We start from the raw sequence: 15,537 nt of genomic DNA on the forward strand, positions 1-15,537 counted from the left end.
ATTTACAACAGAACCCTTACTCTTGCGGCTCAGGGGACATCACAGAAGAGAGAGGCAGAAACAGTGTAAGAGCCAGAGGACCAGGACATCTGCTGCAAGACAGTCTCTCTAAAAAACCTGAGGGGCTGAGGAGAAGGATGGATCTGGGAGGAATTCGGGGGGAGTGGGCATTGAATATGAGCAAGACATGTTGTATTAAATTCTCAAAAATATATTATTAAAATAAAAATTTTAAGCCAGATGGTGGTGGCCCACGCCTTTAATCCCAGCACTGGAGAGGCAGAGAAAGGCGGATCTCTGAGTTAGAGGCCAGCCTGATTTACAGAGCTAGTTCCAGGACAGCCAAGGCTACACAAAGAATCCCTGTCTTGATAGATAGATAGATAGATAGATAGATAGATAGATAGATAGATAGATAGATAGATAGTCAGATAGATAAACAAACTTTTTAAGTTTAAATAAAAATGTACCATTTCTGTTTCTGGGTATATATTAGAAAGAATACAGAGCAGAGACTGAAAAGCCAAGTCTTCATGTTTGTAGCAGGATTCTTTACAACAGCCGCTAACTGACAGAAGAATGACGCGGACTTGGTGTACACATTGAGATACCTCCAGACTCGAGAAGGAATGACAGTGTGATATCATCTGCAACACGGAAGAACCTTGAGAACATGAACTTGGTGTATACATTTAGATACCTCCAGACTCGAGAAGGAATGACAGTGTGATATTATCTGCAACACGGAAGAACCTTGAGAACATGAACTTGGTGTATACATTTAGATACCTCCAGACTCGAGGAGGAATGACAGTGTGATATTATCTGCAGCATGGAAGAACCTTGAGAACACGACATTAAGGAAACAAGCCAAAACTGAGAGTCCACTTGCCTGAGGTACCCAGACAGCCAAATTCAGAGAGTGATGGCTGTCAGGAGCTGAGGGTGAGGAAGAGGAGTGTGGATGTTTGTTGAATGAGTGTCAGCTTTGTGAGAAAAAAATTCTGGGCTCAGATAACAGTGATGGTTGCAGAACAATGTGGGTAAAAATGTAATACCTTTGTACATATAAGATGGTTAAAATAGCAACTCCGGTGTTGTGCATGTTTTATTACAACCTAAAACTAACTTTGATGAGTTATGTATGGCAATGCTGAGCATGTTTCTGACAGTGGACCCTGGAAACATGTGGTACTGTGGTTCTCCAGAGGAACAGAATAAATATAATGTATATCATTATAAAAAGTATTATTATTTTGAAATGCATGAAGAAGTCAAATGTTCAGACACCTACATAAAATACCAAAGAGCAAGTGAGCAAATGAGTGAGCAAGAGATGGAGAACATTAGTAATAGTGTAATCTTACCAGCCTAGATGACCACCAACAGATGAGTAGATAATGAAAACATGAAATATATTCACAGTGGAATTTTATTAAGCTGTAAAGAAAAGTGATATTTGTAGGGAAATGAAAGGATTCCGGATGTATAATATTAAGTGAGATGATCCAAACTCATAAAGACAAAATTTGCATATTCTCTCTCATATATGGACCCTTCCTGGTAATATACATACATACATACATACATACATACATACAATAATCTTATATATGGTTATGGGGTAAAATGGGTACTGAGGAAGGATTGAGAGAGGGCAAAAAGAGGTGATATGAAAGAAGAAAAGAAACTTTGGAGAAGATTATAAAAAGAAACATGGGTTGGCGTAAGCAGACAAGGGAGAAAAATATTAAAATACTTTGTTCAATAATGCCATAATAATGTCTAATACCTTGCACGATAATTAAAATTTGTTTTATTAAAAAATAGTCTGTCATGGGGAGTTCATAGGAAGTGATGCTCCCATACTCCTCCCTTAGGGCCAGGCCTCGCTGATGAAGTCAAGGGGAGACGAAGCACCCTCAGGCACACCCCCATGATCCCAGGCTGAGTCTTTGTGTCCGTGGGTGTTCCCTGCCTGGGTGAGCTGTTCAGATCCTTTGCAGAAAGAAATGGAAAATTAGGTACGTGAAGAATCATCATGTGGCTGTTGGGATGGGCACTAAACACAGCCTATCTAGTTTATACTGGATGACAGCTCCCTCTCCTGTCCAGTGTGAGACTGGCAGCTCAACGTGCCTTCTGGTCCGGCCAGCAGAGGCAGCCCAGACCAGAGTGAATGAAGCCAGACTCAGGCTTTTCCTGACCCAGCAGCTTCTGTCTTTCACTTAAGGCTTATTTCAATTTAATATTAGGTTCCTCCCCAAAATGGACAAACCTTACAATCCATGGAAGGGTCCTCAAGGTATGGAGACTGCTGAGATATTTATTACAAGGAAGTGCCTGGACCTCCTTACGGTCTGACCTGGATCTCCGGTGGGGACCTTAGGGTGGCCCTTTCCCTCGGTGACTCAATCAGGAGAAACTGCCTGTGGGTGTTGCAGACACCGGAGCCTCACCCACCCTGTGGGTTGTCTGCAGGTTCTGCCCAATCCTAGCCGGTAGAACTGGCTGTTCCCCTCACCACTTCCCTCCACCTACATCCCCTACGTGGTCACGATCATAACAGCTGAAGTGCTGTGACACCACCCACCAGCTTCCCTATTTTTCATGGTCACCCTATCTTCTCAAGTCTATTCTCTAAAGCTGTTCCCTCACCCCCATCCCCAGTGCCCCACAGGATGATTTTATGCTACAGCTCAATGGAAGAGGGAGTCGGGGTGATAAGACATCCTCTTCTGTTCACATCTCCATGCTCTGTGCCTCAGCAACATCTCTTCTGTGCCTTTATTCCTCAAAGCTGCCCCAATGAGGAGTCTCCCTACCCACAAGATAGCATGTTGCTGTGCTGGGTAGAGTCTTCTTTCTCTACCAGCTGAGTTGTTTTGCTATTGTTTCTGAAACCCCATTGTTTTCAAATAGTCCATTGGTCCTTAGGGCTGTCATATTCCTGCCAGTGATGTGCCTTGTTTCCTAGTTCTGCCCTTTATCCACCTCCATTCTGTTTATAATCTACAAAGTTTTTCTATGTTAAGGAATACAGGCTAGATGGCATGGAATTGAACTGCCACATCAGCCGGTCTTACATCCTACTAAATTTACGGCCTTAGGAGAGTCTTTTCAACTAAATGGGAATAAAAATAGCTCTTGCCGTCTATGACTGATGTGACTAGGACACAAGATAAGAGCTGGCTGTCCTTTAACACGGTGCCTATGTAGCAAAAGTTAACCCTTCTTGTCAGAGCTTTGAAGACCCACTAGCAAATCCTGTGGTCACTAAACAGGGCGAGTTGGGTGGAGAAATTGCCCAGGCACATGCAAGGCGGCATTTAGTCTCGAAACCTGCCTCAGATGTAGGTCAAAGTAATCTAGGCCTCTGCTATGTTCTCTTTAATACTTGGGGTGAGTGCAGAAGAGGTGGGGGAAACCTAGGGGACAAGAAGTTTGTGACCAGGATCTGTACTACCTGCTGATCCAGTTCTTTACAGGCTCTGCCTCATTCAGTCCTCTCAAGATCTCAGTGAAGAGGAAATTACCATCCTCTTCAAACAAAAACATGCTGTACCAGAGAGATGAAACAAATCTCCCAAGACTATGATGGCAATAGTGAAGGCTTATACTGGTGGTGAGGATGCTGGCGGTGATGACAAAGTTGGAGGTGATGCTGTTGCTCTTGGCAATAATGGTCCAGCTGTCATTCAAGTTCTTGCTATGTGCCAGGCACTAAGCACATGTATTGACTCACTCAACAATAATATTGATATCATTTTAATTTAATTCTCACTTTATATATAAAAATTCTAAAATGTATAAATACTAAGTAACTTGGCCAATATTCTAGGAAGTGACAGATTTAGACCTGATCTGAGGTAGCCTATAAACGGCAATGAAGTAGAAACTTTTTTTGCAGATCACATAGTTCAGTCACAAATATTTACATCTGTCTTCATAGGCAATATTTCAGCAAATAAACTTCACTGTATCACAGTAAAACTTTATTCATAAAGCAAGAGGTGGGCTGATCTTGGTCCAAAAGCCAAAGTTTTCCAATCCATACTCTTTTAAATTTGGTGGTGTGGGGTGGGGGACATGGTGGTGTAAGTCCTCAATCCCAGTACTTGGGAGGCAGAGGCAGTCAGATCTCTGTGAGTTTGAGGACAGCCTAGTCCAAATGAACTTTTGACGAGCCAAAGCTACACAACAAAACTCTGTCTCAAACAAACAAAAGAGATTTTTTTTTTAGTTTGTGTTCCTGAATGTAGGTATGTACATCATGTGAGTGCTGTGCCCATGGATTCCAGAAGTCAGCACTGGGTTCCAAGGAACTGGAATTACAGATGGTTATGAGCTGCCCTATAGTGCTAGAAACTGAACCCTGGTCCTCTGCAAGAGCAGCAAGTGCTCCTAACCACCAAGACATCTCTCGAGTCCCCCAATCCATGTTTTTAACTACCACATGAAGAAAATGCATACCTGTCAGCACTGAATCTCTCTGGGAAGTAAAATAGCAATGATGAAATAATAGACAACTCTTTAGCCTTTGTAATGTGAGAAAGTACACAGTTCATCCTGGTACAATATCTGTTTTATAGAAACACATTCTATACTAGGGCCATCCAAAGGCCTTGGGTTTCATCCATCCACAGAATTGACAGGCAAACCTCTCCTAATGTGAGTTTAGCATCCAGCAGTATTAGGCAGGGGAATCTGATACTCACCATCGCATTTGATGGATTATACCATATGCTAAATGGTGGTGAGTACCACGGGAAAAAATGAAGAATGATGGGAGCGTGGGAGCACAAAACAGAGACATACAGTGGCGACAGCAGATGGAGAAGGCGGCACTGAATCAGAGATCTAGAAGAGGCGGGCTAGGGAAGGCACATACTAATGCGTTGGTGCAGAGTTAGCTGGGCAGGGAGATAAGTGGGTGCAAAGGTCTTGGGTGGAGCGTCCCTGGCTTGTTCAACAAAGAGAAAAAGGTCCTCTTGGTGGCTCTTACTCTCCTTGATGAGGAAGGGAGGGGCTAATGTTTTATGGGAGCCTTGCTTTGTAGGGTCTTATAATCATAGTGAGGATTTGTCTTGTGTTCACAGTGCTATGGGGACCAGAAAAATAATAAGGGTTGACTCAGGTAGTAAAAGGACTACTCTGACACTGCTTGGAGTCAACGGCTTCAGGTTCAGGTTTCTTAGTCTCAATTTTTGCTTTATTACATATCAGTAAATGTAATGAATCCTTCTGTGTCTGATTCTACATTCATAAAACAGGTAAAGTAGTAGCCACACAAGTACGAGAATATGAAACGTCAGGCAAACCATTAGCCTAACTCCAGGGAACCCTGGACTGTTTGTGCTCACATGCTCAGAAAGTGAATGCACTATCTTACTACTTTATGTCTATCCCTTCAAAGACACTTCCATTCTCACGAATGTGGTAACGAGCTACCTGGGAAACATTGCCCCGTTTCCAAATCTGACACGATGTAGGACATATGAAGACCATAAATAATTGAGATGTTTGCTGAGAAGGGGAGAAACCCACTGACTACTGTGGATAACGAAAAAACCAACAGTGACACAACTTCCAGTCATCGTGACAAGGTGTACCAGTTAGTATTTATGTTTAACAAATGAGCCCCAAACCTAAAGCAAGAAACGCGTGACTCTGGAATCAGACGGCTCCTTCACCAGGTTCTCACAAGGTATCAGCTGGGGCTGCAGGCACTGAAAACTGTGGTGAAGGATCTGCCTCTGAGCTTGGTCCTCACAGAGTGATGGTGTGAGACCTCTGTTCTGCACTGTGTGGTGCTCTGACCTGCAACACTTGGGGACTGACCTGACTAGGCAACAGGGAATGGAGAAACAAAAGACATGTATACAGAAAAGCTGGCAAAGAGTGGGCCATGGACTCTGATGGAGATGAGCCAGCAGGTGGGAAATTTAGAACATTTATTATATACAGCTGAACAAGGAGGCAGGTTTACAGTACACAGCCGAAGGAGGAGGGTTAGTTAGCTAGTCTTGGCATGGGTCTCTGTAGAGGAGCAATCCCAGGCTGCAGTCTTCCGAGACAAGGAAGCTATGTTTGATACTTCCTGAACATAGTGGTTTTTAGCTAAAAGTCAACTGTCCACCAACATCCAGGCCAGGGAAAGGCCTTGCCATTGTCATGAGTCTGAGGCTTTGGGTCCTTGACATGGCTGTGTTTATGTCAACAATACACCTTCACTCAGGACATCATCTCTCCACAGTGTGAGGTCACTTGAGTGTCTTTGTCATGTGGCAGCTGACTTCCCCCAGGTGAATAATCCAGGAACAAGCTAGGAGGAAGCTGCTGTGCCTCTTATGCCCTGGATTCAGAAGTGACACACTGACATTTCCCACCACAGACAATATTTACTGAAGTCGCTGGATTTAGTCTACTCTCAAGAGAAAGCAAATGAAGCATCATCTCTTGTAGGATTATTTTCTTTGTTAATTTTAGTTGGCATATAAAATAATAGATTTCCATATGACATGTTCATGCATGTATGCTGTTCTACTTTTTTCATACCCACTTTCTTAAGTTGCCCCTCCCCCTGTGAGAAGTGCTCTCTGAAATTTCCAAGAATCCGTGGATATATTTTCTTTTGTTGCCTTGATTTATATGGAAAAGAGGATTATTTAACTCAATGACAAAGCCTGGAAAGTCAAGCTCAGCACTTGCATCTGGTGAAGCCCCCCTTGCTGGTGAAGATTCTTCAGGAACCCAAGGAGGTAGGTTAGGGCACTGCCAGGGAGAGAGGTCTACACACGAGATAGGGCCAAGCTGGCTTGTATACCAGATCCACACCCTAGATAATCCAGCACCTATGAACCTGTAATTCTTAACTAGATTAACTCATTCCTCTGCCTTCAGGACTCAATAACTTCTCAAAGGTCCCAACTATTCCCACTTCCTAATACTCACAATGAGGATTAAATTTCAGCAGGAGTTTGCTCTCCATGTGCATTCATTAATTAAGTAAAGTGATGGGTTCTGTCATGGCATTTCCACAATGCGTATAATATGCTTTGATCGTAATCCTTCTTTCCATAACCCTTTATGATCTCTTCTCCCTCTTTTCTGCTTCCATATCTCTAACAACCCCTCTTTTCCCTTCTTGTTCTTTTCATCTAGCTAGATTTCACAACTGAGCAAAATCATGCATAATTTGTCTTTATCAGATTGGCTTATTCCATTCATTTTTTTCCCTGAAGTAACACAATCTTATTATTGTTTATGGCATAATAAGACTCCATAGTATGTGTACACATTTTCTTCACCCATTCATTCACTGATGAGTACTTAGGCTGATTCTACAGCTTGGATATTGTGAATGGTGTAGAGATCAACACCAGCATGTGTTTCAATGCTGAACCATAGGCATACACTGGGACCTAATCCATAGTAATTAACAACTCAAACCAAGGGATGTGTTCTAAAAAGAGCTAATTGTTAGTGAAGTCTGTTTCATGTTGTGCCAGAAGGAGATCCAAACCTCTTACTGACATCACTTTCTTTTTACATCAGCACATTTCACCGCAGCAACACTGGCAGAGACATCCCCACTTGCACACCCAGCAAGCTTGCCACATCCCTGCAGGCCAGCCCCACATAGGCATCATTCTGTCTCAGGCAGAAAGTAGAGACAGCTGCGTTAGGGCCTCATGACACTGTTCACTGGACACTTGGGCACAGTTCACCGAAGCAAGGAGTCAGGGAAGGTGGCCTAGGCAGATGGTATTCTGGCTTTTTAAACTTTTTAACTGTGTATATTTTTGAGAATTTCATACATGAGTACTGTATTTACATCACGTCTACTCCTCCTGCTCCTCCTTGTGACTGCTCCTATATACCTTCTATTCTCTCTCAAATTGAAGACTGCTTCTTCTGTAATTATTATTGTTACACACACACACACACACACACACACACACACACGTATATATATCTAGTGTTACTTGTGTGTACATGCATTTAGAGCTGAGCATTTGGGACTGAATAACCTATTAGGGAGCTCATCCCTAGAAAAGCTAAATTCTCCATCTCTCAGCAGGCATGACTGCCTATAGTTCTTCATCTAGGAAAGAGGGCCTTGTGAATTTCCTCATCCACAATGACATGTCAGCTGGTGCAGTCATTAAGCAGGTCTTGTTTAGACAACCACATCATAGAGATTTCTCGGGTGCAGTATCCCTGTCATGTCTAGAAGACACTATCTGGCAACAGATGTCCTGGTTCTCTAGCTTTTTTAGGTGAAACAATGTTGTATTCTCTGACAGATAAGAACAATCTTGCTTAAAGCTCTGCTTTGCCTATGGGCTGCTTCTTCCTGGAATTGTTTTGTTTTTATATATTATAGTGTAGTTCCTACTTAGTCAACTAATAGTTCATCTGACAATTTTGCGTAAGACAGCTTCTACATTAAATTTACTTTCCTGAGAGATGTTTGGCACAATAACAACCGATATTTCTCAGTAGTACTCAAAACGTCTACCTTTTTTTTTTGTTATGCAGTGATCTTTAGCTCTAATTCTGTCACAATTTGTGGAGGTATTAAAAACATATTCATTATTTTATAACTATATATTCTTTTACTAACCAAGTATTTAAGACAGACAAAGCATAGGATCATAGAGGTTTATCATAACATAGTATTGAATAGCAAAATCAAGTAAGCAAACAAACCCAATTGTAGGAGGGACCAATGATAAGTAGATGAATGTACATGAATGATGCTACAACTATACATAAAATACTATCTAGCTATTCAGACTTATGATGTCATGTTTGGTATAGAAAGATATTCTGCTATGTTCCTACATAAAAATGGAGGTTGAAAAAAAGTACAGTTTCTATGGCGTTGTCATATGGAAAGCTGCCTGTGGTTAAATGTGTACAAAAGAAAAGGTGTTGACATTTGTTTTTTGTTAATGTATCCAAAGACGAGTGAGCATGCATATTTTTTTTTTTGCATGTCTGGATTTTCTGGTTTTTCTACAACTGTTGCCTAAACATTCCTAAGCAGATCTCCGCCTCCACCAGTTCTATAGGTCTGGCAAAGGCAGGAAGGAGGGCCTGGAGGAAGGGAAGGAGAGAGGGACAGAAGAAAGAAGGTTGCTCTAGCTTCCCGGATCTACTACCTGAAGCAGCCGAGTGTTCCTGGAGAGCTGGGAAGACCAGAGGAAGTCCTTCAGAATCCTAGGAAGAAGACTGTCTACAGAAGCTTCCTTCACTGAGGGAGAAGGTGCAGCAGGAGGTGCTTTGGGGAGTTTGGGATGGTGTGAAATCATTCTGGGAAACCCTGCTCCTCCCTAGTGAGTTTCAGGGCTCCTCCCCGATCATTAGTGTACTTCATGTACTTAAAGGACCAAGGCATCTTGGAAGAGCAGGCAAACAACCACAGGTTCCTGCCTGGAGGAAGGAGAGATCTGAGGGTCCCTTCGTGGGGTCTCTCCTGACTTCCAGATCCAGAATTTCCTGCTATGGACAGGCTGTTCACATGCTGACAGTCTTCGGAGCCTGCTTTCCGGCCTCGAATTTCCCAGCCTTTTCTTTGCCTAAAATTTCCCACTGTTTATTTTGAAATAGGGTCTACATACTGTGGCGCTCATTATGGTCCTGAGTGGGGCACTGTGCTTCCGGTGAGTACTTGTTCATCTGATTTGGTGGTGTTCTCAAAAAACCGAGTTCCGGGTAGACAAGAAGGGTCAATCTCCCAGCTGGGCTGTCACAGGTAGCTGGGAAGACAGGACCAATACTGCCCTTGGAGCTCTTCTGAATTCCTTCAGACTGGGGAAGGGCTGAGCGGGATTCTCACAGGTTCCCAATTCTAAATTTACTCCATGGGACAAGGAACTAGGAAGTCTAGAGTCATGTTTGGTGAAAAGGAGAGCTGGGTGTCCCTTACAGAGCTCCACTATTGCCTTACTCCATGGGACAAGGAACTAGGAAGTCTAGAGTCATGTTTGGTGAAAAGGAGAGCTGGGTGTCCCTTACAGAGCTCCACTATTGCCTCCCATGGCCATGAATTGCCATCGGGCCAGCCACTGTGCTAATTCCTCCATGATCCTCTCTGGGGGTGGGAATAACACAAAAGCTTGTCCATCTGTTGCTGCCTGGTATGCACTGAGTCAGGCCCCCTACTATAGATTTTACAGCATCAGATGAGGATGGTCCTTACTCTCACTGGACTCAGTTTATAACTTGTCAACCCTCCGTATCTGTGGTTTCTTCAATTACAGATTCAACAAACTGAACTGAAAATATTAGGAAAAATTTGCATATGTGGTGAACATATGCAGGCTTCCTAGTTATTACTTCCTTAAATAACAGCTTGCCTATTTATGTGCTGTTTGCCTGGTGTTAGGTATTACAATAATGTAGAGATGTAAATGTAATGTAAAGTATTCAGGAGGATGGACACCAGTTAGATGCGAATACTACAGCCATTTTATATAACAGCCTTAGCATCTGTGGGTTTGGCTGTCTGTAGGAGTCCCAGAACCAATCCCTGTGCTACCAAGAGGTTGGAGGATTTCTCCAAGTGTGTTCTCTGAAGCTTAGTCCCGTGAGATAGTTCATGCAACAGTGTTCTCTGACTGAGTAAGGTGTAGAATGCTGCTTCCTCATCATATTTGGGGCTAGGGAGACGGCTCAGGGGATAAAGTTCATGTTAGGAAATGTGACTTCCAGAGTTCATATCCCCAGACTCTGCATAAAAGCCTGGTGGGTGTCTGAAGCCAGCCTCTAATCTCAGTACCTGGGATGGAGAGACAGGAGAACCCTGGGGCAAGATGGCTAGACTAGTCAACTTGGCAAGCTCCAGGTTCAGCAAGAGACCCTGCCTCAGGAAATAAAGTGATGCAAGATTAAGAAAGACACTCAAGGTGGAGTCGTGGCCCCCATGTACATGCTCAAACTTGTGGGCATGCACACCACATACACACACACACACACACACACACACACACACACACACACCACACCACACCACACCAGATACACATACATGTGCAAAAAATAAATGTTTTGCCAGACATTAAAACAATTTTTACACTGCAAAGTTTTCCCCATATGACATCAGCAGAGGTCTACTTAAGTCGACTGAAGGTCTACTTAAACATATTTCACCCTATACAGTGTCAAAAAAGCAGCTGAAAAGTAACTTTGAAAAATACTGTATACCTAATAAATAAATTTTTAAAAAAAAGAAAAAAAAGAAAAAGAAAAATAAAATAGAGCTTTAAAGAAAGTCCTCAGGATGGAATATATGGACCAGTGGAAGCAAATGTGATTTGAAATGCTCAGTAAGAATGGAGGGAGCCGAGAAGAAGAGTCAGGCAGAACTATGAGTTTGAGGCCAATCTGGTCTACATAGTGAGTTCCAGGCCAAACAGGGCTATACAGTGAGATCCTGTCTCAAACAACAACACAAAACAAAAAAAAAAAAAAAAAAAAAAAAAAAAAAAAAAAAAAAAAACAAGCATCAGATTTTAATTCGGAAGAGTTCTGGGCGTTATTTAACCCACTGTCATGGTTTAGCAATGAAGAGAGTCATACCCAGAGAGGGCAAGTATTTAGTTTGCTGCAGCTCATCCCCAAACCTTCCTGTGCAGAGTTAGCTCAGGTAAAACCCTCTTCTGCTCACAGGGATCCCACAGGGCTAAAAATGTCTAAACAACTTGAGGCTCATCAATACAGGTTTAATAAAAAGAAATCCGTGTGTCAAGGACAACAGAGAAGGTTGGAGAAGTGGTCTCCTGGCTTTGAAGAGCCCAGGGCTCCAACTCATAGACTCTTCCAACCTACAGAGAGGAGATTTTCTGGGATATAAAAGGTTTAATATGGGGAGAGAGCAGACCTCAGATACAGATAGGTGGCAGAGGGGTGATCTTGCAGAGCTAGGACTGAAAGCTGGTGGCTGTGGTTGGCACAGTGGAAACAGAAGAAGAGAAGACACCTGAGTTTTGGGAGACCTTGTGAAGCCAGGGCAAGGTAAAGTGCTCATCCCTGCTCTTATGGAGTCTTGTCCCTTCCTGGTGTTTCAGAATGAAGGATTCAGCCTTGAAGGTACTTTACCTGCACGATAACCAGCTGCTGGCTGGAGGGCTGCATGCGGGGAAGGTCATTAAAGGTTGGTATCTATGAGTCCCAGGCCTCTGTACTCTCTGAGGAATGTGTTTAGAAGCCTTGAATGGCTCTGTAAACCAGCAGCAGGCTTGCAGACCCAATAATTGCCATGTCAGATAGGGCAGCATAAAACAGGCTTCAAGGAAAGTGGGGACCCCGGGGAAGCCTCTGTGTAGAAGTGGGATATTGTCCAAGACAAATGACTTATGTTTCCATCACAGACCATTTTGGGTATTCTATCACCTTTGGAGACAGTACTGTGCAAAGGGCTGAAATAGTTCTTCATTCCCGAGTGAGTGGGCTCTGCTCCTCCATCCTTCCCTCTAGCAATCCTCCATTACCTTCAATGCTGAGATCCGGATGGGGTTGAGGGGGAGCTCTGGCCTCTTGCTTACTCACTGTGCCCTCATACTTTGACAGGCCTTACCACATTGGTGCATACATGTTTACTTGGGCACCCTCATGAGGTACTAGATCCATTTGCTGCGTTGTGTGTACACGTGTGCATATGGGAACACCACACAAGGGTACAGCTATATGTGAATGCACAAGCTCATGTATATAAATGTGGTTATGTGCTTAAGTATGTATATGCATAGCATTTGCATATAAGCATTGTATGTGTGCCTATCAATATGTACATGTTTTGATTATGTGTAATATGTATGGGGGTGCACACATATGTGATTATAGCTATGTACATATGCATGTATTGATGTAATATGTGTGTGATTGTCTGTGCATGTGTACACGGGATGATGGGTGATGTACAGAGTGAAATCCTCTTCTGCAGAAATCCCACAGGGGATAAAGACACTGCGTAACTCTAACAGGATAAGACAAGGTCCAGAAAAGAGGCCTGGGAGTCCAGGGAGTTAAAGGCGGTGGTGGGAGGGGTAATCTCTTGGAATTTAAAGAATCTATCAAAGTTTAGGCCTGAGCAAGAAGGATGGGGTAGGAGGTCATACCTGGAGTTCCTGTGCTTTGGTTTACAACCTAGGCCAGGTGACAGGAGATTAGCCTTATCCCTGTGTTGGAAGGCAGGATGCCTCACACTGGTTCTAAGCCCTTTAAGGCCCTACTCCTGGGGGAGAGTGGGCAGAAGAACAAGCAAGTTCCCGAATCTTGCCTTTTTCCTCTAGGTGAGGAGATCAGTGTCGTCCCAAATCGGGCACTGGATGCCAGTCTGTCCCCTGTCATCCTGGGTGTTCAGGGAGGAAGCCAGTGCCTGTCCTGTGGGACAGAGAAAGAGCCAACTCTGAAACTTGAGGTGAGTCTTACTGCCGCATCTTCACCTTCTGGGCCTGAGCCAGGAGAGGCGAGCACACTCTGCCACACTACAGCCTAGGTACCTTCGGATGCTGGCGAAGGCGTGCTGAGCCAGCGCTGGCCCCTCTCTGGGGACCTTTCCCTTGCCCAGCTTAGCCCTCTCTCTTTCGCACTCCTGTGTCTCATCCCTCATGCCCCTTTTCTACAGCCAGTGAACATTATGGAGCTTTACCTCGGGACTAAGGAATCCAAGAGCTTCACCTTCTACCGGCGGGATATGGGACTCACCTCCAGCTTCGAGTCAGCTGCCTACCCCGGCTGGTTCCTCTGCACTGCGCCCGAAGCTGACCAGCCTGTCAGGCTCACCCAGATCCCTGAGGATGCCGCCTGGGACGCTCCCATCACGGACTTCTACTTTCAGCAGTGTGACTAGGACTGCACGGTCCCCCAAATTCTCTAGGCAGAGGCAGAGTAGGCAATACGGGTGGGGGGCAGGTAGTGATAGAGGAGCTCCATGGTGGGTGACGTACTCCTCTCCCTCCCCTCCTCCTCCTCCTCCTCGGGACTCCCATTCTGACTTAGGAGGCACACAGCCATTCTCTTCTCCCGGTTCCCAACAAATTCTTCCGGTATCCGGAGCTCAGTGTGTGGACTCCTTCTGCACTGGATGGTACTATCTCTGGTGTGGAACCTATACAAACCACATAGGACAAACAAAGAATAGCATAAAAAGATTCTCGGGTGAGAGAGCGGTGGGGTGGTTCATGCATTGTGAAATCTGACACAGTGCCTCAGAAGCTCTGCTATCCCCTACTGGGCAGGAGAAGGAGGTATCACTTGGAGATCTTTGGCTGGCTGGGCCCCTTCCCTCAATCCTGCAGCTCACATCCACTGCCTCTTTTATCCCTGCCTTCATTCTCTGGCCCTGGACTGAGAGGGCGATGTCAGGATGGAGGACAGAAGATGGCCAGGCACACTGTCCTGGTCTGAAACCAGAGGTACAATAAAAATCCCTGATTCTGATCTCTACTCACACAGAAAGATGCTCGTGAACATTGGGTGGGAAGAGCTTGCTACAAAGTAATGTATCTTGTATTTTCACATTAATTAAAACATACTTATCTGTATTATATGTTTTAAAAGGGGTCTGGAAGTGTTTACATCAATTGTAGCAATGTCCAGGTGGGGGCAGTATAAGTGACGTTTCTTTTTATTTGTGTTTATTAACTTTTCCATTATGGAGATGCATTACTTACATAATACTAAGAAAAGGAACCAATATGGTGGGAACTGGAGCAGACATAACTTCTCATTGTCCTCACCCTCTGCTGCCCTGAAGTGAAATCCAAACAGAGCTCAGCTGCTCTGAGTGGCAGGAGCAGAGCGCAAGAGGCAAATCCCAGAAAAGTTAGGAAGAATGTAAAGTATTTGTGCTGGAAAATAAAAGAGGGAAGGAGTGGAGGGAGAGAGAGAGGGAGAAAGGAAGAAGGAACGGAAGAGAAGGGAAAAAGCTACCCTGTACTTTGATCTGGGATGATTGCAACCCCTGGGATTCTGAGTGACAGCCAGCTTCTGAGGGGGCCACTATGCTGGTTAGAAAGTTCCCTCCTCAAATTCATGTCCTTCCCCAATCTATGAGGATCTTCCCTGGGCAGGGGCTTTACAGTTAAAGTGCTGGACTCAATCTCACTTGACTGGTGTCCTTCAAAAATGAGGACTTGACACAGAAGAGGCACAGGGAACAGACCCGTGTGACAGAGGCAAAGGTTGATGTGATGTTGCTGCCACCAGCAGAAGAGGGCCACGGACTGTGTGTTCCACCAGAAGCAAGGAAGAGAGGAGGAAGGGTTCCTCCCCTGAGCCTCAGAGGGAGTGCCACCTTGCTGATGTCTTGATTTCAGGCTTCTAGTCCCCTCCACTGTCACAGAACACATTTCTGCTGTTTTAAGTGACCAAGTGTGTGGAAATGGTCTCCAGCAGCTGGAGGGAGTGGATGGAGCTGCTGGTGATCCCCGCTTCCTCATGCTCATTCCCTCTAACCCTCTGCCAGAGTCATGGCTGGACTCTGGAGTACAGCAGAGGTGGTAGCAGGTTACTGCAGAGAGTGGA

At 44.4% G+C, this 15,537-nt stretch overlaps 1 protein-coding gene across 1 annotated transcript; it reads left to right on the forward strand.

The window, feature by feature from the left end:
- Positions 1 to 9,642: 9,642 nt before the first annotated feature.
- Positions 9,643 to 13,861, forward strand: Il36rn (interleukin 36 receptor antagonist). Its single transcript, XM_059259079.1, has 4 exons — positions 9,643 to 9,671; positions 12,078 to 12,163; positions 13,302 to 13,429; positions 13,637 to 13,861. The coding sequence occupies exons 1-4, from the start codon at positions 9,643 to 9,645 to the stop codon at positions 13,859 to 13,861; spliced, it is 468 nt and encodes a 155-aa protein (XP_059115062.1).
- Positions 13,862 to 15,537: the final 1,676 nt, after the last annotated feature.

Source organism: Peromyscus eremicus, chromosome 4, assembly GCF_949786415.1.
Source record: "Peromyscus eremicus chromosome 4, PerEre_H2_v1, whole genome shotgun sequence".
Lineage (NCBI taxonomy): Eukaryota > Metazoa > Chordata > Mammalia > Rodentia > Cricetidae > Peromyscus > Peromyscus eremicus.